We start from the raw sequence: 26,119 nt of genomic DNA, 5'->3' as shown, positions 1-26,119 counted from the left end.
TAAGTCTTTCATATTTTCACCTTTCAATTCACTCTCTGGAGGTAGCATTCACAGTTTATTCATCCAGCATTAGTTCTGTGGCTCTGTAAAATGTTTTCTTGGTTCTACTCATTTCACTATCCATTCCCTTGTAGTTCTTTCCAAGTTGTTTGTTTGTTTAATTAGCCTGCTCATTGCTTCTTATGGTGCATCCATCACATCATGTATCACAGTTTGCTTAACCATTTCCCAGTTGATGGCCATCCCCTCAATTTCCAATTCTTTGCCAAAGAGAATTGCTATAAATATTTTGTAACATATGGGTTTTTTCTTTTTTTTTTCTTGGTCTCCTTGGGAAACAGATCCAGCAATTGTATTGCTAGGCCTAAGGGCACACACTGTTTTGTTACTCTCTCAATATAATTGCAAATTGCTTTCCAAAATGGTTGGATCAGTTCACAACTCTACCAGGCAGTGTCCCCATTTTTCCACATCTCCTTTAAAATTTGTCATTTTTCCCTTTTGTCATGTTAGCCAGTCTGATGTGTTTGAGATGATATCTCAGAATTCTTTTGGTTTGTATTTCTTCAATCAGTAGTGATTTATAGCATTTTTTCATATACCTACATATGAATTTGATCTGAAAATTGTCGGTTCATGTCTTTTTTCCATTTATCAATTGGCGGATGGCTCTTATTCTTATAAATTTGACAAAATTCTCTATAGATTAGATATGAGACCTCTATCTGAGAGGCTATCTATAATTTCCCCCCTATATTCTATTTTCCTTTTAATCTTGGCAACATTTGTTTTATTTATACAAACACTTTTCAATTTAATATACTCAAAATTAGTGATAGGTAGCAATCATTTTCATGGTAGTCTTTTTGCAGGTACTTGGGAACATTGCAATAGGAGACAACCAGATAGCCTATTGAACATTTTTCATTGCCACTAGCCACAGGGCCAAACCAGTCTTCTTAATTTCTTTATTGGCATCTTCAAGAAAAACTTATGAGCCTTCTTTCCATTTTGTTACAATACTTATGCATTCTGATTTTTCTCATTAAAAACGACAAGATTAAGATTTAGCCTTTTAAAAAAAGTGGAAAGGGGATCTTTTCATATTCAAATATTTTTTCTATACATGTATCTCTTGAGGTGAAGATGATTGATGCTTGTATAAGTGATGCATAAAAAAGGCTAATATCAAGTATTGTCAGAGGAGCTTTCTAATATTTAGTATAAAAGAAAACATCCAAAACTACCCATTTGTGAAATTCATGAACCTTCAGTTCATAGGTTTATTTATTACTGAGTGAATTAAACTGGCTCAAGGGAAAGGAAGGCCATTGTGTTCTGGAGTTCTCTGAATGTTAAACAGCCCCTTCAGGTTAATGCTAAATATTAACCTATTGGTAATGACTGGTAATAATATATATTTAATTTATTATTAAAATTGTCAGCAAACAAATAAATATTGGATTATAATTAGAACCTGGAGATAGTTTTGCTTATTTTATGTATGTGAGGAAAACACACCACTAATTTCTCAGTTAAAATATTGCTCTATGAATTTCTTGGGTTAGGCTTACTTCCCTGTTTCTTATTGCCATCATATTGGAAGGAGTAGAAAGCCATAAATTTTCATAGAAAATAATAGATTTGCAAAGTGCTTTGCATGTATCATCTATTTGACTTCCTAACAAACATGAGAAGTAGTTATTTCAGATAATCGAATTTGTAGAATTATGCTTGATGGACTGAAAGTATTTAGGTGGCAAGGCCTAGGCCAATGGGAACTTCCTGGATGTTATGGTGATTTGGAGTATCTATGTCACTTGTCATTTCTTCATTTGGTCCATATTGAAATAACAGAAATCTAGTTCTAATTTTTTCTCCTTATCAAGATTATAAATTATAAACAAAACCTAGCATCCATCTTGATTTTACTCCTAAATCTAGTTAAAGATAAATGACTGTTCTTAAGACCCCCATTCTTCCCAAAGAGAAATATAAATCCCTTTGGATTTAAGGCAAAATTAGGAATTTGCTTATTTTTTTGGTAAAAAGTAATGTATATTATATATATATATATATATGTTACGTTACATATACTATATAAGCATATAAGTTTATGTGTTTATATCCACATCTACATATTATAAATGTTTTCATGGATGTATATACACACACGAAAACACATGTAAACACACATGCCATGCATAATTATATAATATATCATTTGTGTGCATGTATACATATTATATGTGTTTTCATGTGTACACATACACATATTTGCCTTAGGCTAAAAATAGAAAATATGTGTATATTTAACATATATGCATATACATAATATAAATACAGATTCACAATACATATGTTATGCATATGTTTTCATAATTATATATACATAATTATCTTTGGCTTGAAAATAAGCTAAATCTGTATGCATATATATTAGATATATAAAATATATGTATTATATGTGTATTTTGTATTATATATATTCATTTTTGTGTGTGAATATATACATATACATTCCCTATAGTTGTATTGCTATTGTCACCTTTTCCTTTCCTGTTTATGAGAAAGAGATAAGCTGGGGAAAGTGATGATAGGAAAAGAATTATGAGTACCATTTAATTCTTGACAGTCATGGAGGAGTCCGTGTGCTACAATGGAAAAAATATAGGATTTAGTCATATCAATTGGGTTCACTTCCTGGCTATGACATTTATTACCTGAAATACAACTGGGGACAAGTCTCTTAAACTCTCTGGAATTGTAATCAATGCCATTACCAATGGTAATAACCTTAGAAAACTGATTAGTGAATCCTGCCTCCTTCCTCTTGGCAGAGATGTGGTAGATTCTAGACCTACAGTAAAGCACACATTTTCAGACATGTCCAATGTATTTATTTTGCTTGGCTATACTTAATTATTAGGAGAGATTTTTTTTTTGGAGGGAGGAAGAATGATCATTGGAAAGTGACAGCATTAGCAATAAAAAGAAAAAGAAAATCATTGAATGAATTCAGGATCTCAGTTTCCTTCTGTGAAAAAAAACCCCAAAACAAGGGGTTAGAACTGCATGACCACTATCCTGGTTCTAAATCTATGAAAGTATAGACATGGCATGGATCTAATACGTCTTCATATGCAAAGACCAAAAATAGTAACATAAATAAACATAAACAGTATTTTATTCAATGCCATTTCTTTCCCAGACTAGACTATGCACAATATTTCAACTGAGTTTTAAAATGTTAAACATAGCTATGTATAGACCATTATATCAGGTATAGTAGGAGATCCAAATATTAAATTTTATGACTTCTTATTGATTTTAAAAATGTGAAACATGCATAGATAAACTTGTAATGTAATATATAAATTTAGAAATATGTGAAACAGATGAAAATTAAATACTATGTAAGACCCACAGAGTAAAATGTCTTTACTGACATAGATAGGAGTGGGGAAATCAGGGAAAGCTTCATGGAAGAAATTTAATTTGCATTAAATTTTTAAAGATAGCTAGTAATTCAGTACTTAAGGAGAGGGCAAAAGAACATAGAAACGATAGAATTCAGATTTGTATGGGATCTTGGTCCAATTTCCTCATTCTATAGGGGAAGAAAATGGGCCTTTGTTAGTAAAATGATGCATTGAATCATATTAATAATAAATGTCAGAAGCTGAATTTTAATCTTTTTCTGTCTCCAAATCTATTATTCTTTCTGCTCTATGGTTGTGGTCATAGAGAATAGAATGAGCAAAGTTTTGGAGGAAGAAAAGTGTAAGACGTGTTTGGGGACAAAAAAAATAACCTCATATAATTCTTACAAAGAATACACAGAGAAATAAGAGATACATATGGATAGGGAGGGTAACTTTTTGTGTAGGACTGGCAAAGGAGTTTGAATTTGTGATATGTGATTGGGAATCGATGAAGAATTTTGAGTTGAGGAGTGATGTTATTAGATTTGTGCATGAAAAAAATCACTCTGAAAGGTGTGGAGAGGAAAAATTGGAATGGAAAGAGAGAACACAGTGGAAGAACATTGAGAAATGTATCATAACAGCACATTCAGTAGGTAATTGGGCTTGTATTATGATGGTAATAATGAGAAAAGATAGAGAAAGAGATGGATAGTGAGATAAGGAGGAGCCTTGATAGAATTTGTTAGCTACCTGGATATGAGTGGTGAGGGATAGGGAACAGTAAAAGATGGTGTCATTTCTAGCATAAAGGATTAACTGAATAGTGGGGACATTGACAAAAAATAGTGGAAAAAAAAGTGGATTTAGGGAATTTTTTGAGTTTGAAGAACCAATGGGGCATCCCCTGGTTCTTCACCTCTCTTTTGGGTAAATGAAGTCATACCATGTTATAGAGTAAACAATATTTCTTAAAAATGAAATAAAGAAGTACAATGAAATAACCAGGTCTAGTTATTTTACAAGCTTCTATGCACCTATATTTATAAGCTTCTGCTAACCATTGGGGTAGTGCGTAATGTCATAATCCTATGAATTTCTTAACAGTAAAAGACTTTTTTTTTGGTTTTATTTCAGTGGTTTCTGCCCAAGGCTTACAGGCTAAAGACAAAACAGGATCAAGTGATCCATATGTTACAGTTCAAGTCGGAAAGAACAAGAGAAGAACCAAAACTATTTTTGGAAACTTAAATCCAGTCTGGGATGAAAAGTTTTATTTGTGAGTATGCAGTATGAAATATGATGATTTGGGAGGGTATAAATAAGAAAAATGCAGAAGACAAAAAAAAACCTCACCTTTCCTTCAGAAAGCATTCAGTAAAATTAGAGCTCTCAGTAAAATTAGAGCACTCAGTAAAAAAAAAAAAAAAAAAAAAAAAAAAAAAAGAGCTCACTTTCTCTTTTTCTCTTGATATAAGATTATTAATCATGATAAGCAAATAATTTTAAAATGTATTTGTAAAAGTGTGGTATGATAATGGAAACATTTTATAGGGAAGATGGGATCTATTATGTGATCTAAAACCTAAGAAACCCCACAAGATTATCACTTTTGAGTGGCATATAAATCATCTGGATCAAAGCAAAATAATTAATAAAATTGATATAATCAATCAGCTTTACATTCCCCATTGGAAGTATGCCACTGTGTAGTCATTCCATAAAGTAATGGATGCAAAAAAAGTTTATGCCTAAAGAGTCTTGAGAATGAAAAGTACCTCAGGGTATCAGCTAGTCCATCACTTCAGGCAGAACCACATTTGCACCAGCAAAGACTGAGGAGGTGTCTAGAATGCTTTTAATCATATCTGCAAAGAAATTGTTCAGTTTCTCTGTAACCTATTAAATTTATCATAGCTTTTTGTTAGGGAATTCTTTCTTAAATATAACCCATCTTACAGTGATCCTACATCCAACAGCCAGAATAATTTTTCTCAAGTGTCCTTTACTCTCTTCCTTTGCTCAAAAGAATATAAAATGACTATCAGTAACATATTAGGGAGAGCAAAAAGGAAAATGTTCATCATGGCTTAAGACTCTCCAAAAACTATTTCTCCATTTCCTAGACTCATCAGCCTCCTGCTGAGACATGGCTGATATCCCTCACAGGAACCTAAGTGACCCGTTTATTATCCCCTGCATATATCTAGCTTTCTCTTTCTGATGCCCATGAACTGCACATGTAATATTCAGCCGCAGAGATTAATCTTGTCTCTTTCATGAAGCTACTCACGACTATCATTAGAGTTACTGCAACTTTAGCATTCATGTATGCTACATATATTTTTCTTTCATGAAACTCAGTTTTGTATCTGATCTTAGCATTTTGCTATGCATTCATGAAAAATATTTTTTTTTCGTTTGTTTGTTTATTCTTCTTGTTTCCCTATTAGGTTATGAGTACTTGAAGGGCAGGTATTGTCTTCTGCTGTCTTTCTTTTTTTAAGCCCTCAAGTAAATATCATCAACTCTTCTGGCGGTATGGACAATTCTTTGTGATTCTCAGGACTGCCTATACTCCATATGATATTAAAATACTAAACACTTGGGAAAACATGACACTTCATCCTCACATACCTGGGAACTTCATTTTGGAAAAATGGACTTACGTAGACATTGCGTAGTCTAGATGCAGGAAGTAGTTGCATAGTGAACATTTGTCTTATTGAAGTCAGGCTTGCTCAATGATAATGTATGGTACAGAAGACTTGTGAAAATCTAAGATGGATGAAAAAACCCCATACTGACATTCTTTAGCATTTATCCAAACCCCTATAGTTATGACTGAACCTAGTATCACAATATAGGATTGATTGGGCTAAACCAGAGCTATAATTTGGGAGAACAAGGAGATTTTTCTCCTGATGTTTGATATCTGGGAGTATGCCTTCTCTTCTCTGCTATCCTGGCCTTCTCCTCCTAACTCCTTAGGTTTCCCCTATGCTATAGAATTGCTATTTATAGCTCTGACCTATGCTAGGTTTGGGAAAGGTATAGCTGAGGCAGTACTGGAATCTACTAGCTTAATTTCTCTCTGGTGAGTTGGAAAGAATGTTATAAATTGCTCCTTTGAGTTAAATTAAAAAATAAAAATAAATAAGATTTCTAAAACATTTAAGTTAGAAAATGGAAGAGTTTCTATTTAGTCCCAAAACTTGACTTCAATCTTTTATCCCATTCCCATTCCCAGGTGAATTTCGCTGGAATAAATACTGAAAATATGAATAACTTATATTTGTATATCTTGGTTGAGATGGATGCCACTGTGTTGGTTTATTTTTAATAAAGGGTTCTAAATTATATTGACATTAACTATGTCCCCATTCCCTACATATTTCAGTGCTATCCTTTATATAGTTCAATGAAGCAGCAGGAATTCCAATTTAAATCAGTGGTACCCCATCAGCCATGTAGAATCCTGTAGATAAAACAGATCTGCAAGAAGAAAGTCTCTTGTTTAAAATGTTAGTTCAGTTGTTTTTCCTTATGGAAATCATCTAAACAGTTTTTTTTAAATCACATTTATCTTTGCAAGCTTTATTTTATTTTTTTACTGTGGCTGAGGTCTCTGAATTATTAAAAGAAAGTTTGAGAGAGAATTATTTCACTTATTCCTCTAGCAACATAATTTTTTGGAGAAAATGCATGGAGAGAGTGATGAACTTAAAGTCAAGAAAATCTGAGTTCAGATCCAGACCCCTGACTCTTGTAACACTGGACAAAACACTTAACCACCCTGTGTGTTAAACTGCTTGGGACTTATCATTAAGTCAGAATCAATCTGAGGCTGATAAGAGTGAGTCTTCATGACAGGATTTCAACTCTGAATTAATCATTGAATATCACATATTTGCATCTTTCACTAACTAGTATGTTTCCAAAAGATACCATTATTTTCTCTTTTTTTTGGTACATAATATTTTCCAATTATATGTAATAACAATTTTTGACATTTATTTTCCAGAATTATGAATTCCAAATTCTTTTCCTCCCTGCTCCTTCCCCATCCCCTTCCCTGAGACAGTCAGAAATTTGATCTAGGTTATACATGTATGATTATGCAAAATGTATTTCCATATTGCTCATGTTGTGGAAGAAGACTCATATAAAACAAAACAACAACAAAAAAGAAAAGAAAATGAAATACTATTGAAACACTTAGCTGGGGGCAGCTGGGTAGCTCAGTGGATTGAGAGTCAGGCCTAGAGACGGGAGGTCCTAGGTTCAAATCTGGCTTCAGATGCTTCCCAGCTGTGTGATCTTGGGCAAGTCACTTAACCCCTATTGCCTAGTCCTTACCTTTCTTCTGCCTTTTATAAAAAAAGGAAAAGAAATGCTTAGTTATAATAGGTCCAGGGTAGAAGTAAATAAGAAAGTTTCAGGTAAAGTGAAATACTGATTTTGAAAAAGCTTTGGCTGTCTTTTGCCTTGTAGAAACTTTGAGTAAAATCAACCTTTGCCTCAAAAAAGCTGCATATGTATGCGTATCAAAGTGAATCATAAAACTAATCTGATGGAGGGGTCATTTGGAATTTACATTTAAAGTTTGAGTTGAAATCTTACCTCTTGCAGATGACATACTGATACTCTTTTCATAGATTAGGTAAAATATTCATTGGCATGCAATGTTGTTGTCTGTGTCTTAGCATGAGTAAAGAAGAGTGGTGTGATTGCTTCTAAAATTAGCTCATGATCTGTGTTCTCTCTATTTCTAATCACTAAACCATGTAGGCCAGTCTTGATTCTACAGTGCATAATTCATTTCCAATCAAAGTTAGTTACAATGTTAGCATATAAACAATCTATTATGTATTCCATCAGACTTCCCATCATTCTGGAGAATCCCTTATAAGTGTTTCAAATGCTTATGACATGTTTCTTAATTTGCTGCTAAAGATACAAGGAATTATGCATTTGTCTATTAGAAAGAAAAGATCAGCATCTGTGTTGTTCTTTGAAATGGATAATGGCAATTTTGTAGTCTTGGTAGGAAGAGAAATTGTAATCGATTCAGTTAACACAGCCACATTATGAGAGAGTTGGTCAGGAGATTTCTGACGGATTATCTATGTGTACAGTGGTGGCCAGAGAGCACTCTCCTTGTTGACAATCCAGGGGTCCAAGGAGTATCTATAATTTTAATATAGGATCCATACTGCTGTTGCTATTCTTCATTTTTTTTTCCTTTAGGCCTTGGCAAATAGTGTGTAGTATGGTATTGTGAGGTCGTTCCTGGAATAAGAGTTAGAACACCTTGATTTTCATCTTCCTCCAATATGATTAATTATTCATGTTTTCTTAAGCAAATCCCTTAAAGTCTCTGGATCTCAGCTCCTTCATCTGTAAAATAATATTTGCCCTGCCTATCTTGTAGAGCTTAGAAAAGGGGGTAGGGAAAGAAAGCAAAAAAATAAGAATTTGTATTTATTTTGTTCACTAAGATCAGAGATTTGATTTGAGGAATTTGAAAGGTTCTGTTTTATGGTAGATTAGAGAAGAATTGTAAATATGAATAACGTTTATTTGCTGTTTCTAATAAAATTCTATGAAGGAATAGTACCATGAAAAGGTGCTTTGAAAAATATCAAATACTGTCCAAATATAAAGCATTATTTTTTGTCTTTGATCACAATACAGAATTGAAAAGACTATATTTCACAAGTAATTATAACTTTTTTCATATTTAGTACTGAAGTCTCATACTTTGAATATAAATTATTTATTTAGAGGCAAGAGAAATCATTATTTCCTCATGTGTTCTAGGGAGAGACACTCATCTTGGTGTTTAAGTAAGACAGTTTGGGATTTAGAAGACTTGGATTGTACATTTACATTGTCATAGAGCTTATGCCCAACGAAGTAAATTCAAGGTGATTTTGAAAGAGAAAGAGAGTGTACCTTAACAACTAGAAACAAGGTATATAGAAATTGGAGAAGGCTTCAGAGAGGAGCTAGATCTTGAGCCAAAGATCTGAGATTCTGAGAGCTAGGAGGAAAGAGTCCATTTCAGGCACAGTGATAGCTTTTGCGAATTCACTGAAACACCAATAATATGTGCTTGTTAGCCCCACTTAAAGCACATGCCAGTCACATCCTTTATCAGCTTTGGCATTCTGAGTATAAGCCTGTAGCCTTATAAGAAAAGCAAAATAGTCTCCATCTACATAAGAAAGCTGAAAAGGCTAACCCTTTTTGGTTTTTATTTATAAGGTAAAAATGGAGTAAACTATGAATTAAGGTATATATTAAGCTTTTTGCAGAGTTGCATATCAAAATGCTGTGTTTTACTTAGCTCGCAATGCATTCAAGATTAAATTTAAAATGGCAATGTAGATGCCTATGGGCAGGTAAGTGATAGAGTAGATAGAGCACTTGGCTTGAAGTCAGGAAGATCTGAGTTCAAATCCAAGGTCAGACATTTACTGGCTATGTGAATCTGGACAAGACTCTTAACCCTCTTGGCCTCAGCTTCATCATCTGGAAAATGAGTTGGAGAAGGAAATGGCAAACCACTCTAGTATCTTTGCTAAGAAATCCAAAATGATGTCATGAAGAGACAGTCATGCGCAAAACAATAACAAAGATGAAACCAAGGATTTAAATAAATTGAATCTTAGAATGAGTAAAAGTGTAATATAGTGAAGAGAGAAGTGGACTCACAGCTAGTAAAATATATATATATTTTCAGGTCCTGCCTCTCACACACAATACATATGTGACCCTTTACAAATCACTAGCTCTCAAGGCTCTAGAAAACTCTTCTAATATAAGTTTCAGGAAAGGTTTTGATATGCATTGGTTGAGGGAATTTCTTCTCTTAGATGCTCCCTATACAAATATTATCCAATATTTATCCCTAAATTTTAGACTGAGAGCATGGAAATTCGTGGTTCAGTATATGGAGTTCTGAACACAAACTTGGGAAGATCTGAGTTTAAATCCAGATTTAACTGCTTACTGTCTTTGTGATCCTGGACAAATCTCTTAACTTCTGCTTGCCTCAGTTTCCTCAATTGTAAAATGGAGATAATAAGCACACCTACCTCCTAGGATTGTTGAGAATATCAAAGATATAAATTTTTCAAGTGCTTATCATGGGACCCAACACATAGAAGGTGCAAAATAAATGTTTGTTCCTTTCCCCCTTTTCTTTTGTCATCAAATATGTAAACACCAGGTAGAGAGTGAAATGTTCTTAGACATCTGAGCCAACTCATAATGATCACATTAGTTTCATCAAGTCATTTATCATATAGGATTGTACCACATGTGCTAGCAGTGATACAAGGCTGTCAAGGATATTAATCATACTTGATTTGCTTGGAAAGCTTGAAAATGATTATTCAGGGAATGTGCCATGCAAAGCATATAATAACAAGGATTGTACTAAATAAGATTAATGATTTGTGCACACACTCAATATATACCTTATAGAATATCAGTCATTTCATTGGTCATTCTATCACTGTTTAATAAATAACAACTGATGGCTGGTCATTTGATAAGCAATATGGTATAGTGGCAAGAGTGTTATAGTTGAAGTCAGGAGTTCTAGGTGCTAGGCTCACCTGGTAGTTGTTGTTCAATCATTTTCAGACATGTCAAACTCTTTGTAATCTCATTCGGGGTTTTGTGGAAAAGATACTAAAATGATTTGCCATTTCTTTCTCCAGCTCATTTTACATATGAGAAAACTGAGGCAAATGGAGTTAAGCAATTTGGTCAGGGTCACAGAGTTAAGCACATGTCTGAGACCAGATTTGAACACATGTTCGACTCTTTGCCAGAGCTACTCAATCACAGTTATAATCATGGAACAGAGCACTTTTGAAACGCTCACAAAAACTGACTGTGAAGATCCTTCATTAGTCCTCTGAGCCACTATTATACACATACAGCATCTTCATCATTCATTAAAATTATCTGAAGAGTCACTCATTTGTCCATTTATGGGCCATTTATTAAGTATCTGCTTTGGGAAGAGGACCATGCTATGTGTAGAATGATTTAGAAAAGATGTTATCTCTGGCGCCTTATGCAGCTTATAGTTCAGAAAAATGAAAAGACAAACAGCAAAGTGAAATAATATTATTATATGTATGGAGGAGAATTGCAGGCTAGCTTAATTGCAACAGAGACCACATGAATAGGGATTGTATGAAATAAGACATGAAAAATAGATGGGAGTCATGGGTAAGATTGTAAATTCTCACCTCAAGAGAGAAACAATATGGCATATTGATTGGATAAGAAGGCCAGTCTTGAAGACAAAAAGATGTGTTCACACCATGTCTCTGATGCATGGTATGTACCTGACCATGAGAAAGTTACTGATTCTTTCATTCTTCCTATCAACTATCTAAGACTGTAAGGGACTAGTTGCCAATTTTCATAAATACAGTTGTCTAATTAGTGGAGTGCCTATCACTTCACACACATATGCAATCTTAGAAGCAATTGGGATATTTTTAAAAGGTAGAAAGTGATATATTTTCAGATCTGAATCAACAATATCCTTCTGGCAGAATTCTGTTGAAGGATACTTGTTACATTGAATAAATTTTCTATTCATACCCCATAAATATATTCATTACTTAAGATAATTTAGATACCATCTAGGTCACTAGAAGTCTAAATTAAAACTATACAACATCATATTAATTAGAGTATAATGATAGGTCAGAAAATTCTCCCAAATTTATTCTGATAAACCATGTTTTCCAAACTAATGATTCTAAAAGAAAATGATCTTCCAAAAGTCCATTAAAATAGGTGAAGAGTAGCAAATAATTGGCCTTGTAACCAGAGATTATTATTGATGGAGCTTACAGATTTGGGGGTCAATATATGAGCCATCAGTGTATGATAAACTCAGAACTTAATCTTGCTCTTCTTGTTTCATGTCTTTTGTGCTATTTTCCCACTTAAATTAGAATCTCTTAGAGTACAAGTTCTCAGCCTGGGATCCATGGGTAGATTTCTAGGAGTTCTTGAATGGAAAAATATTACATCATCATTTTCTGCAATTTCTAACTGAAATTTTCCTTTCCCATCAATTGCAGAATTAGGCAGAGATCATAATTCTGAGAAGTGGTCCATAGGCTTTACCAGAGGACCAAAGAGGTATATATCACATACATATACACAAATGTTAAGAACATTCATCTTAAAAGATGAGAATTACTTTAGTTCTGATTTCACCTTACAGTGTAGGACACATTATAGGATCTTGATTAGCACTCATTTATTGATTAAAAATGTGCTGCAAAGAATTAATTTTACACCTTACCAGTCCACAATGTGTTTTGCAATTTCTTAACAATGAAAATGTTCTTGTTCTCTTGAAAGACCCATCACAAGTTGCTCATTTTCTATAGCTGTCTTAATAGCACTATTTTCAGAGAAGTATCAAAAATTAGTCTTTCACATCCCTGTCTTATCTCTGGTGCATTATTTTGAGAAGCACATTTGATTTATATGAATGAAAGCCCTTTCCCTTTTGAAACCTTAACGATGTCTTCCTCCCTTATGTGATGTTTGTTATTCTTTTTTGATACTGTAACTTACCAATAATCTTTGATGCTGTCATTGATTTGAATTGGACCCCAAAGACAAAAAAACCTGGGTGCAAGGACAGAAGCTTTTCTAAATCTACTTGGAAGAATTAAGATAAATAACAAAAGCAAACTTTTCTACTGTATTCTAACTAGATCTCCTTTGTCTCAAGGAATGCTAATCATATGGCTAATATATATGATTTATATCAGTGGTGTCAAACTAAAATTGAAATGATCTTAGTAGGAGTGCTATTCACTTAGAAAACCACAAATTAACAATATCTTTCATATTGTTTATTTATTTTACTAAATGTTCCCCAGTTATATATTAATCTGGTTTAGTTGTACCCAGGAGTTTTGCTGGCCTCAAATTTGACCTCTATATATTTTTTAAAAAGGTAATTAGATATAAGTTAGTATGGAAAGTTGCCTCTCTTGTCAGCAATCAAAACACTTTCAGGGGAAATCTCATAAGAAAGCAGAGAGAAATATTTTATTTTTCAAATTTAATCTTTAAAGAGGCTTGTTTTACTATTGGGAAGCTTTGTCCTCTCTTTACTTGTATCAATCTTGGAAACCTAGAAAGATACATGTAGGTTACTCTCCAATTATAGTAAAAATAAGTCTGTATATGTTAGGTAGTTTATAACATCAAATAAAGAATTAGTAATCAAAGTTTTCAAAATATATATATTTTAAGTTAATGGATCCCAGATTAGGAATCCCTTAGTACTCTAGAATCTCCAAACCTTTTAATGATATCTCTCCCCAGTACAAAATGAAAGTAAAATCTTCCACAGATTTAGTCTTTTCTGGATGCCACAGTTCTTTCTCCATGGGCCTTTGGTCTTCTCTGCCTTAAAAATATTAGTTTTAGAATCAAAAAGGCTTTAGGTGCCATCTAGTTGAACCTCTTTATTTTAAAGAAAAAAAACTAAAACTCAGAAAAACTAGATTTCCCTAATATCACATAGATGATAAGTAAAAAAATTCAGGCTCTCAGACTCCAAATATTTTTCCATTACATGGCATTGCCTCTATCTCAGTTATTAGCCCATCTGTCACCTGGCATTATATCTCATGTGACAGAAACACTTTATTTTCTCTAGTTACTCATGGGGAAAAGAGACAAAAATTTCCAGCATTCAGGAAATGCAGGACAGAGACATTCTATGCAATAGAGATGCATACTCTTGCCCTACCTCAAAAGAACTTAAAATAGTTGAACTGATATTTTCAAATAAGTACAGCTAAACCATCAATCCAGAAAACATAAGTCACTAAGTGCCACTAAGTAATTGATTTTATCTACAAATGTTTAATTTGGGGAATACATATTTTCAAGACCAAAATGAAGAAAAAAGAAGATATGACTGGTAGAACAAATGGCTGTTTATACTTCCATGGAATGGGTTTTTTTTCTGACTACTGTAATTAATTGACATGCCTTTTCAAGAATGGTAGTTTATAGTGAGTTATTTTTGAACTGGAAAATGGAGAGGATAGAAATGATGTTGCTTGGGAAGTGGTCAAAGTGTAGTGTGATGGTCCAGATAGAGAGGATTTCCAAGCTCACCTCTGCTATGGCTGAGGGCAGAAGATTTTGTAATTCATTTGGGTATTAGTGAGGAATTCCTACTACCCTCTTTCCTGATCCAATTCAATTATCATACATTTTAATAAACAATCATAAAGAAAAAAAGAGTATAGTGTGATGGGTCTGTGAGTACTGAGAGACATAGTTCTCACCAATTAGGAACACAGGATCTAAGTCAGGAAGAACTAAAGTACCAGGTGTATGCTTGAGAAAGATAAGGGCAAAGCTAAGCAATATGGTCTTGAGGGGTTGTTTCATTCAAAATATGCTGTGATGTTTGAAGCAAAAAAGCTTGAAGTGGTTTCTGTCAAAATCAAGCCAATCTGACTGTCTTTCTTTCAGTGTAAATTAGATGTTAGTTTATTTTTCTGTGCCTCAGTTTCCTCATCTTTAAAATGAGTGGGTTGAGCTACATGTCCTCTCTTGTTCTTCCCAACTCTAAAATTTGTAAGTCTATGAAATTTACCTGAATATAGGCATGAAAGGGAATATCTTGAATTCTATAACTTTAATTATGGTTTATAATGAAATATGTTAGAGAGGTTTTAAAAAATAAAAGCAAAGACAGACTAATGCTTGATGAGAAATTGTTACCTTTCCTTGGAAGATGGGAATGAGCAGAGAAGTCTTAATCTAGAGGGTCTGATGGAGGAAGTTTTGAATTGGAATTTCAAAAGGAAATGATACTATCATCTTAGAATTCATTGTTGCCAAGAAGGGGAGTATAAGGGATATTCAGCCATATATCTTATATTTTTTTTAAAAAAAGCAGATTTCAATAAAATGAGTTAAAAGATACTTATCATCATTTGGCCTAATACTCAAAAAAGGAAGGTGGTCAAGTGGGAAAAAAATAAAACTCTGATTACATAATTTCAAATGAATCAGATGAGGAAAAGAAAAAAAAAGAAAGAAAGATATAGAGAAATAAATGTTATCCCTAAAGGGAGTTATCTAAACCATTTTAAAATGACATTGTAAAAAATGGAAGCATATTTGCATAGATGAATACCAAACATTGGCATGGATGAGTAAGAAAGGTATCATACATCTCATAAAGAACAAGTTGTAGAATAAACTAAATAATAAAATGAAGATAGATATAAATTCCAGGCACACACATATAATGTTAATCCTCATAAAAACAATAAGATTAGATTTTGAGATTTGAATTTAAAGGGAAAAGTGGTAAAGATTAGAAGCCAATAGTATTGATTAAAAAGAAATCATGCAAAAATGACTTCATTTCCTTTACTTACAGAGTTTCTAGAAGGACAATTGAGAAAAATTCAGTAGATTTCAGAAAAGCATTTGATAGTCTTTGGATAAAAGCATTAGTCAGTTTTTGGAGGCAGTTGGTAATAATGGTAAGGTCTTTGATTGAGTCAGAGGAATAGATTTCAAACCCTCATTCTATCATTTAATTTCTTTGAGTCACTGGGGCTAGGCAGTTCTACACTCTTGGGCTTCACTTACCTTAAAAATGAGAAGTTTGGTTTAGATCAACAGATGATCAGATTCCTGAGTTTAGGATGCCTTTACAATTTTTAAAAAATATTAGGGAGTCTCTAAAGAACTTTTGTTTATATAGTTTATGTCTTTTGATATTATATTACAATTTAAATGTCTTATCAAATTAGTTTTTATCTTTATATTTATCTAGAATAAATGTAGCTATGCTCAAGAAAAATTATAAAGGACATGTCAAGAATTTGCTAGAATTAATGGAAAATATCCTAGGAATCATTCTAAGGGACCTTCATAAGAACTTGCATCATACTTTGAGAATTGGATTTGATGATAGCTAAAGTCTCCTCGACTTATAAATCCATAATCATGTAGTTGAAGAGACATGTTGGCTAGATAAAAATATGATAAGATAAATTCATAAATTTAAATGACTGGCTCTAAAGTGTGCTGATTAGGAAATTGATGTCCCCCAGGGAAGGTGGTGTATTGGAGAGATGACATATTATCATAAATGCATTCGAATAGGTCTAGTTTTTCTATAAACTTTTTTTTGTCTCATGTCTTTAGTACCTCCATTCTTTCTTCTTTTCAGTTTAGTTAATGTTATGTGAAATTCACTAAACCTCAAAAACACTGCAACCATGGTCCAAGGTTTCTTTCCCTAGCCCTATTCTGTTCAACATTTTTTTCAAAGGTTTAGAAAAAGACGTAAAGTTAATATTTTTCAAATTGGATCAAAACTGAAAGGAATGATGAATGCAGTGAATTTCAGAATTGGAATAGAAAAAAATTTCTCAATAGGCTATAAATATAAGCCTAATCTAATAAGATGGATCTTAATTGGGTTAAAGGCAAAATCCTGCACCTAGATTGAAAGGTCATTGGCACAAGTACAGGAACAAGAAGATTTGACTAGAGAGCAGCTCCTGTGAAATAGTCTTTGGGATTTTAATGAACTGAAAGCATGATGGGGCTGCCAAAAAAAAGTAATGCAATCTTAGCATATGATATTAGAGGAAGAAGGCAAGAAACCTTTACTTAAGGAAGAAAACTAGAAGAATGCTGCAAGCCTTTTAAAGTAAGGAAGATGATCACCTCATCCTACTAGTTATACCAGAAATGGGACATTGTGGTCTATGATGAATATCATCTTTTAAAAGGATATTGATAAAATGAAATATAACCAGAGAACAAAATGGTAAGGGATCTCTAATTATTATTAGGTGAGGAACATTCCCCAAAGGCCCAGAAATAATGAGACTGTAAATGAAAAAATTTAAAAGGGACAAATCACTGTCTTCAAAAATTTGAAGAGCTATTATATGGAAGAAAAATTCTTGTTTTGTATTGCTCCAGACAGAAGCATTGGGACCTAAACATGAAAGTTATAGGAAGGCAGAATTTAATTCAGGATAAGATTCTATTTTCTATCCATTTGAATTATAAAAAAAGGAATGGATTGCCATGAAATTGAATATTGATCAGGGAATTAGGTGGGTCATATAGGCTGACTGAATTATACGAGATGGTTCAGATGTGACAATGATCCATGGATTCAGATGAGTAGAGGAAAGGGACCAGAGATCAGTCTCCAGGTGAACAAGAGGTGATAGATAGAAGCTTCTATCTAAATGATGTATAGAGACTGACAGTCAGGGCAGGAACGGGAAGTACTTACTCTGTGTCGGGCAATATGGAAGTGCTGGAAATAGACAAACAAGCAGAAAGAAAAACGGTCCCTGTCCTTAAGGAGTTTACATTCTAAAAGGGATTGTAGAGTAATAACATATAAAAAGGAAAGGAATGGGAGAGGGCACCTACTTGAAGGTATGATGCAAAAATTTAGAAAGTCACAAGCACAGCCAGGAGGCGAATGAAGATTGGCTGGCTTGAGTCCCTCCCCAAATGGAGGAATATACCAATGAGAGAGGGGATGTTCCATGGTGAGAATATCACAAAAGAAGATAAATGTTCCAAGGTGAGGGGCCCCTAGGTCCTGACCAAACACACCCAGGAGGAGACAAAATAACCAAGAAATATGTCCTGTAATAGAAGGTCAAAGAATATCATGTCTCCCTAAGTGCACAGAAAACCTAAGTTTTTATGAATCTATAGGGCTGATTTAGGGTGGAGGAGATGGTTAGTGCTTGATGTTGATTAAAACTTCAAGGTCATGAAGGCAAGCATATCATACTGGAAGAGGTTAACCACTTAGATGGACAGTCAGATGAACACTAAAATCACTGGTAGGGAAATGTCAGGTAACTTTCTTCAGTTTGGGGGAACCTAGTTCATTCGAAAGTTCCTAAACAGTTTCATAAAGAAAAGTGGCCTGATTATTCAGGTAAGTGGTATGTTTCTGAATCCAGGAGATCCATGGAAACAATTCTTCTCTCTGATTAGAGAAATCTTTGGGATTTAATAAATGAGGCCTTCTAAATCTGTAAATTGGGACTGTATGGAATAATGGTTAATTCCATGTTACTCCAAATTAGATGCTAGCATTTTTCTCATTTGATTTTCTATTTTAATAATTAACCTAAATTGTGTTATGAGAAATGAAAGTCATTTTAAACAAAATCATCATTGAGTTATGGCAAAAGGAGTAAGCTTATTTTAAAAAAAAATAGAAGCTATAGTGAGAATACTAAAAAAGATCACAAAGCACTTTTATTTATTTTTTTTAATTTAAACATTTATTAATATTCATTTTATCACAAAGCACTTTTAATATCTCCTTGTGACCTTTTCTCTCTAACTAGGAAGGTCTTGATTTGTAAGTCCTATTAGGGTAAAACTAATAACTTTTGTGGATTCTATCATGGCAGGGATATCACTGTTATGAGACCTATGCCAATTGTAAAAGTATTCATGTTTCTATCAACTTTTCCAAATTATTGCACATGTTCTTTTTGTTCAGTCATTTTTCAGTCATGTCCAAGTCTTCATGACCTGATTTGGAGTTCTCAGGGCAAAGATATTGGAGTGATTTTCCATTTCCTTTCCTATGTAATGATTAAAAATGATAAAGGTTGATATTATGAAGAAAAATAATATTTTAATTACCATGGCCATGTTGGTAAAAAATATAAGACCACGCCTGACTATTTCAAAAAATGCTGCCTGTCCATACCTCCTCCCATCTTGTCTGCGTAGTCAAAGAGGTCGTCTCAAGGCCGACCTCCGAATTTAAGCTGCGCTATACATTGGAGATGGCACCATGTCCAAAACTGGAAATCCATTGGATCACGGAAAATGTAGTTTCAAAGTCCCCCACATGTCCACAGGAAGTTTGTCAAATACTTTTAAATGGAACCCCAAGAACTCCAAATAACACACCTAGAAATACTACACAAGGAAATCTTCAAATTGAACATTTTAAAATTGCAATATGAGCACAGTCTTCCTGATAGAAGAGAGATAACCATCCTTTGAGTTGATGAAGAAGTATATAGCCCATGGTTCATAGCTTTTTATTGTGTCATGGGTCCTTTTGACAGATAATTAAAGCCCAAGGATCCTTTCTAAGAAAAAATGCTTTTAAATGCTTAAAATAAAATTCATAGTATTATATAGGAAATCAATGATTATCAGAATTTTTTCAAAAAATAAGTTCATAAATTCCAGATTAATATGAAAATGATAAAAGCTATCATTTACCCAGTACTTTAAAAATATTTATACAGCATTTTATAAAGATCAACTCAAGAAAACCCTAGGAGGCAGGTGCTATTATTATCCCCAATTTAGATATGATGGAATTGAGGAAGAAAGAAGTGACTTGCCCAGGATCACACAGCTAGTAAGTGTCTGAGACTAGATTGAAATTTGCCTCTGTGATTTGAAGTCCAACACTAGTTATTGAGCCACCATCCCAATATAGTTAAGAACCACTGGTAATTTAAGAGACAGTTATATAGGCAGACTACTTTGCTAAATATTAAATTGGATTTTTTTGGCACCTTGGTCACTTTGGAAGTTATATTTTTTCTAGGTCATGTCTAACTGAATTAGTGTACTGGACTGGGCCTAGAAGAACAATTCTTTTGTAGATTGGGTTTGATATGAAGCAAGGTACAACACATGCAGGTCATTTAATAGTTATCAAAAAGATTTATTTAGTCACAGCAGGAAGAAAGATACCGTACAAGAATTTACATTGAGGACAACTTGGGTGGAAGTAGCTGATGCTCCCTCTAACAACTAATATTCTAGACTGGGTCTAATGGGCCAGTTTCCTAGTAGTTTGTGTTTGATACTGTAGGAAAATGCAACATTCACAGGCCATTTAATAATTATCAAAAGGAAATTTGTTGAGCCATAGCAGAAGTATATATCATAATGCCATAAGGATAGGAATTGAGGACAACTTGCCTTGTTTATCCATTATGATCCAATAGCAATCATCAGTGCCACTCTGGCCTGGAAGTCAAGTAATAAGGAAATATTGTCAACTGTCTGAGCCTTTAGAACTCTGAGCTAACCCAGTGTTGAGCAATGTCTCAGTACTTTTTAGGGAAAGAGTGACATAACTTGAATGGGACATGGGGTTAAAATATTGTTCCTACCAGAGCTAGTAAATCAAAGGGGACAGCATATATGATGACAACTCTTGGCACCAGGAAATATACATTCAAATCCTTGTATATTTTCTAGCTGTGTGGTCTTGGGCAAGTTACTTAAGTTCTGAGAATTTCAGTTTCCTTATTTTTACAGTGTGGATAATATTTGTATCATCTACCTCATGAGAGATGGTGTTGTTGTTCTTGTTGTTTATCCTTTGTTTTAGATGGGACCAATGACATCATGCATAATGGATGATGTCTCAACTTGTTCATGAATTGGATTTAAATGAGGCAGAATTGTGCAAAGTAGTAGCCTTACTCTCTCTTCTAGAGTCATCAGAGTTCAGTGACAAAACAAAAGTCAAGATGATGGGTGAAGGTAGCTAGAATTGGCCTCAAAGTCATGAAAACCTAGGTTCAAGTTCTGCCTCTGGTACATTTTGTTTGCGTGACCCTGTGCAAGTTATTTAACCACCCAATAATCTAGTCATTTCTCTAAGAATATAAATTGAGGAGAAAGTGTCAATTGGAATTGATAGGAGTTTCCTCACTAACAATTTATACCAATGAAATGACAGATCTTGGCCCTTCTTCTTCCTATAGCTATCTCATAAGTTTATTGGGAAGAATATTTAATGAATATTAATGCACCATATCCTTGGGCATCCATTAGCCCACACCTTTAGATTCTGAGTTGGCTCCTCCGGTCCCAGGAATACCTTGTGTTAAAATAGGTAAGGAACAGGCAGAGCACAGGGAATATGCATGGTACATTTTTTAAAATATACCTGTTTATTAAAACTGAATCTGTGGGATTTAAATGAAACAGTTTATATAGTATCAGATGATATGAATCTAGGCTCAGGCTGATTGCAGAGATCCGAGGCTTGAATTTTGTTGCACATAATGCTAGTAGGTATGGGTTGATAGGCATCCCTATATAGATATGCTATACTGAAAACTATGAGAAAGCAGAAATATAGATAAGATTTGCTCCAACACACACACACACACACACACACACACACACACACACACACACACACACACTTTTTGCCATTACTTCTGAAGAAGTTGTAATTCATGGTATTAGAGATTCTAAATTCTTGTAAAAATACTGTTAAAACTTCAATTTTCAAATACAAACAGTGACTAAAATGTGAAATTCTACATGTTTTTTTTAAAATGAAAATGTCAGGGGCAGCTAAGTGTCTCAGTGTTTGAAATCCAGGCTTGGTTTAGGAAGTCCTGGGTTCAGAACTAGTCTCAGACATCTCCTAGCTGTGTGACCTTAGGTAAGTCACTTAACTCCCCTTGCCTAGCCCTTACCTCTCATCCACCTTGGAATCAATACGCAGTATTAATTTGAAGATAAAAGATAAGGGTTAAAAAAAGGATCAGTGGGTCAAACAGTAAATGTTTATATTTATGTCTTGGTTTCATTTCCTCACTAGGGGACAATACTGCATTGGTGTGGGGGTACTGGGAAAGGGAGAGAAAGAGACCAAATGTTTCTTTTTAGAAACTTTTATCTCTCTCTAATTTTCTACCCAAATTCTATTTATAATATACTCCACAAGGTCCCTTCATATTCTGGAGACAGGCTTTTTTTCTTGTGGCAAAATACCAGTTTTCATAGATTTTTTATCCCTCTACTATCCTTCAAGGAACTAGAGATGAAATTCTTCCTAGGACATAACCTCAGGACCAAAGTCCATTGCCCTTTGTGATGTATATAGGCATCACATATGTATGAAGTCATGGACCACATCTTATCTAAATTGTGTAACCTACTCAATCCCTACTAGAGTGCTCTGCCCAGGTAGATTTTAATAACTGTGGAATTGTACTGTATTGCTCTCAGACCCAGGCTGACTTCCTGTACTCTTGTTTCCATTCATCATTCCCAGACTTGCCAACTCCCCCCAGGACTTGGCATGGTTTTCAGTTCTCTTCCCCCACAAGCTTTTTCTCATTTCTTGATTTCTTTCACTCAGCCCTCCTACAGAAGGGGACATCAATATACAACTTACATTATGCAGTGCTAAGAATAAATCCCCAAGAGAAGGTAGAACCACGTTGGAGGAATAGAGGCAAGAGTGCCTGAATCTCTCTGAAAACCCACTCCAACCAACTTTAGAATAAAGCTTCAAAATGAATATTAAAGGGGCAGAACCCACAAAGGGACAGCAGGAGGCATTTTTTTTCTTCAGAAGACAACTTGGAAGGTAGAGATAAAAGATATTTTTCATTGGGGTGAAATAGTAGCACAGTCTGCAGCAATCCCATACCAGCAATACAGAACAACAGTGAGGTATCTTCCATCATTGCTTGAGGTTCTGAAAATAGGCCCGAGCCAGTAGCAAGACCCCAGTACCCTTCCTAAGCCAAGAACAAAGTCCCCCCATGCCCGTCCTTAACTTTGTAAGTCCCAGGACAGACACCCAGTGTGCCTGACTGGTGTAAGCTTGAGGTGAGGCCCTTGGTGAGACCCCAAGTGCCATTGTAGCCTGCAGTGATTTCCTGAACTCTGCCAATAGGCCTGGCCTTTCAAACCAATGGAAAGCTCTGACAGAGACTGAATCAACAGTGGGAAGAGGCTTCTAGAGTTCTAAGCCCACAGGGCATTTTATCACCTGGGAAGAATTAAAATTTGCAGATACCCAGAACTAGATCTTAGGGATAGAAATAAGAAAATACTGAAGTTCCAAAAAGGGCACTTTCTACCCTGGGAACTTTAAGGTAAAAACAAAAATGATGAAACAGTCTGGGAAAGTGAGAAAACATTAAAAAAAAACTACACACCTAACCACATAAAATTATTATGGAGACAAGGTAGAGCGAGACACAAATTCAGAAAGGGATAATGAGATCAAAGCAGCTACATGCAAAACTTCCAAGAAAAATGAGAATTAGTCTCAGGCTCTGGAAGAGCTCAAAAATAATTTAAAAAATAAAATAAGAGAGCAAAGGGAAAATGAGGGAAAGAAGTGATAGCAATTCAAGAAAATAATACCTTAAAAATAATACCTTAATAATAATTAATGAAATATTAAAGGAGGCACAAAAATCCACTGAAGAGAGTACTTTAAAAAACAGAATTGAAAAAATGGAAAAAGAATTACAAAAATTCAATGAAGAAAACAACTTCTAAAAAAAGTGGAGATGGATGAATAGAAATGGAAGTTCAAAGCTCACGGAAGAAAATAATACTTTAAAAATTAGAATTGGGTAAATAAAACTAATGACTTCATGGGACATTAGGATACAATAAAATAAATTCAAAAGAATAAAAAAATAGAAGATACTAAAAAAAAACCCAAAGACATCACATTACAAGAAATTATCAAAGAAAACAGCCTTAATATCCAAATAGAAATTCAAAAAATTCACTGATCACTGCCTAAAAGAAATCTCCAAGGGAAAACTCCCAGGAATATTAAAGTCAAGTTCCAGAGGTCTCATGTCAAGGAGAAAATCCTGCAAGTGGCTAGAAAGAAACAATTTAGATATCATGGAACCACAGTCAGGATTATAAAGAATTTAATAGCTTTTATATCTTTTATATTGAAGGATTGGAAGGTTTGGAATATGATGTTCCAGAAGGCAAAGGAGCTAGGTTTATAACCAAGAATCATTTACCCTGAAAAACTGAGTATATCCTTCCAAGAGAAAAAAAGTGGTTATTTAATTAGAGGTTTTTCAAACACTACTGATGAAAAGACCAATCCTGAACAGAAAATGTGTTCAAATACAAGATTCAAGAGAAGAATAAAGGAGTAAACAAGGAAGAGAAAACAAGAAATTCAATGAGATCAAACTGTTTACATTGCTATTCTATTAGGGATGATAATACTTGTTGCTCTTAAGAATTTTATCATTAATAGGACAGTTGAAAGGAGCATATATAAACAGAGGGTGCAGGAATAAGTTAACTGTGATGAAATTCAAAAAAATCAAGGTATGAAAAAAGAGGATTGGTACTGAGAAAAGAGGGAAGGGAGAGGTAAAGTAGGGTCAAATTATCTTAGGTGAAAAGGCATAAAAGTGGAGGGGAAGATGAGGATGATGAGGGGAGATTGTTAAACCTTACTCTCATAAACTGGCTCAGAAAGGTAATGATACTCAATTGATTTTAGAAATCTAGCACATCCAATAGGGAAGAAGGAGGAGAATAAGAAAAGGAGGGCAGTTATAAGAAAGTGGGCTGATTTGTGGGAGGCCATGGTTAGATACAAATATTTGTGAGGAGGGACAGAGTGAAAGGAGAGAGAAAGAGCAGGGGAAAAGGGGGAAATAGGATGGAGAGGAATATACAGTGAGATATAAAATTAATGATTTTTATTACATTAAATTAAAGGGGTTTTTTACATATGAAACAAATACAACCACATGTAGAAGGGTAACAATAAATAGGGAAAAAATTTACAACAAATTTCTCTTATAAAGGCTTCATTTCTCAAATATGTAGAGAACTTAGTCAAATTTATAAGAATACAAGTCATTCTTCAATTGACAAATGGTCAAAGGATCTGAAGAGGCAGTTTTTACATGAAGAAAGCAAAGCTATCTATATTCCTATGAAAAAAGTATTCAAGATCACAATTGATTAGAGAAATTCAAATTAAAATAGCTCTGATAAACCATCTCACACCTATTGGACTGGTTAATATGACAAAAAAGGAAAATGATAAATGTAGGTAAGGATGTGGCAAAATCGGGACATGAGTTTATTGCACTGTTGGTAGAGTTGTGAACTGATCCAACCATTCTGTAGGGCAATTTGGAACTATGCCCAAAGGGTTATAAAATTGGATATCTTTTGATCCAGTAATACCACTACTAGGACTCTACACCGAAGAGATAAAAAAGGGGAAAAGACCTATCTGTACAAAACAGTTTATAGCAGCTCTTTTTTGTGGTGGCAAAGAATCAAAATTGACGGTATGTCCATCACTGAGTGAATGACTGAACAAATTGTGGTATGTCTTGTGATGGAATACTATTTTGCTATATATTAAAAAAGTTAGATGACTCAGTGAATAGAAAACCAGGCCTAGAGATGGGATGTCCTGTGTTCAAATCTGCCCACAGACACTTCCTAATTGTGTGACCTTGGGCAAGCCCCTTAAATACAATTGCCTAGCTCTTATCACTCAATGCAAAACTCTAGTGGATAAACCTTATGAAAACTCAAACTCTCACATTTTTAATATTAGAAAATTATGAGTTTAATAATTATTCATGAACAACCTAGTTGGAGTAATCACTATGCTAGTGTAACTAAGGTAGATGAAGTAAGTGGCCAACACCTCTGCCCTCTTCTTCCCTCTTTTGTTTCTAGAGATCTGATTTTCCATGTGCTATTGCAATTAGTTTGGGTATTTCCTTTCTTTTCTTTTTTGGCTTAAGGGCAATATAATGGTCCCTTAGGTTCATGTAGTT

The 26,119-nt window shown here is 34.1% G+C and overlaps 1 protein-coding gene across 2 annotated transcripts in view; it reads left to right on the top strand.

Moving 5' to 3' along the window:
• The window catches only part of UNC13C (unc-13 homolog C), a 717,151-nt gene that overhangs the window by 293,354 nt on the left and 397,678 nt on the right, over positions 1-26,119 (top strand). For both annotated transcript variants that reach the window (XM_044665156.1, XM_044665155.1), the window contains one exon: positions 4,563-4,704. In XM_044665156.1, the coding sequence (XP_044521091.1) occupies positions 4,563-4,704 (142 nt within the window). The remainder of the gene's footprint in view (positions 1-4,562; positions 4,705-26,119) is intronic.

Source organism: Gracilinanus agilis, chromosome 2 (genome assembly GCF_016433145.1).
Source record: "Gracilinanus agilis isolate LMUSP501 chromosome 2, AgileGrace, whole genome shotgun sequence".
Taxonomy (NCBI): domain Eukaryota; kingdom Metazoa; phylum Chordata; class Mammalia; order Didelphimorphia; family Didelphidae; genus Gracilinanus; species Gracilinanus agilis.
The sequence above is the reverse complement of the archived record's forward strand: the minus strand, read 5'-3'. Positions and strand labels throughout refer to the sequence as shown.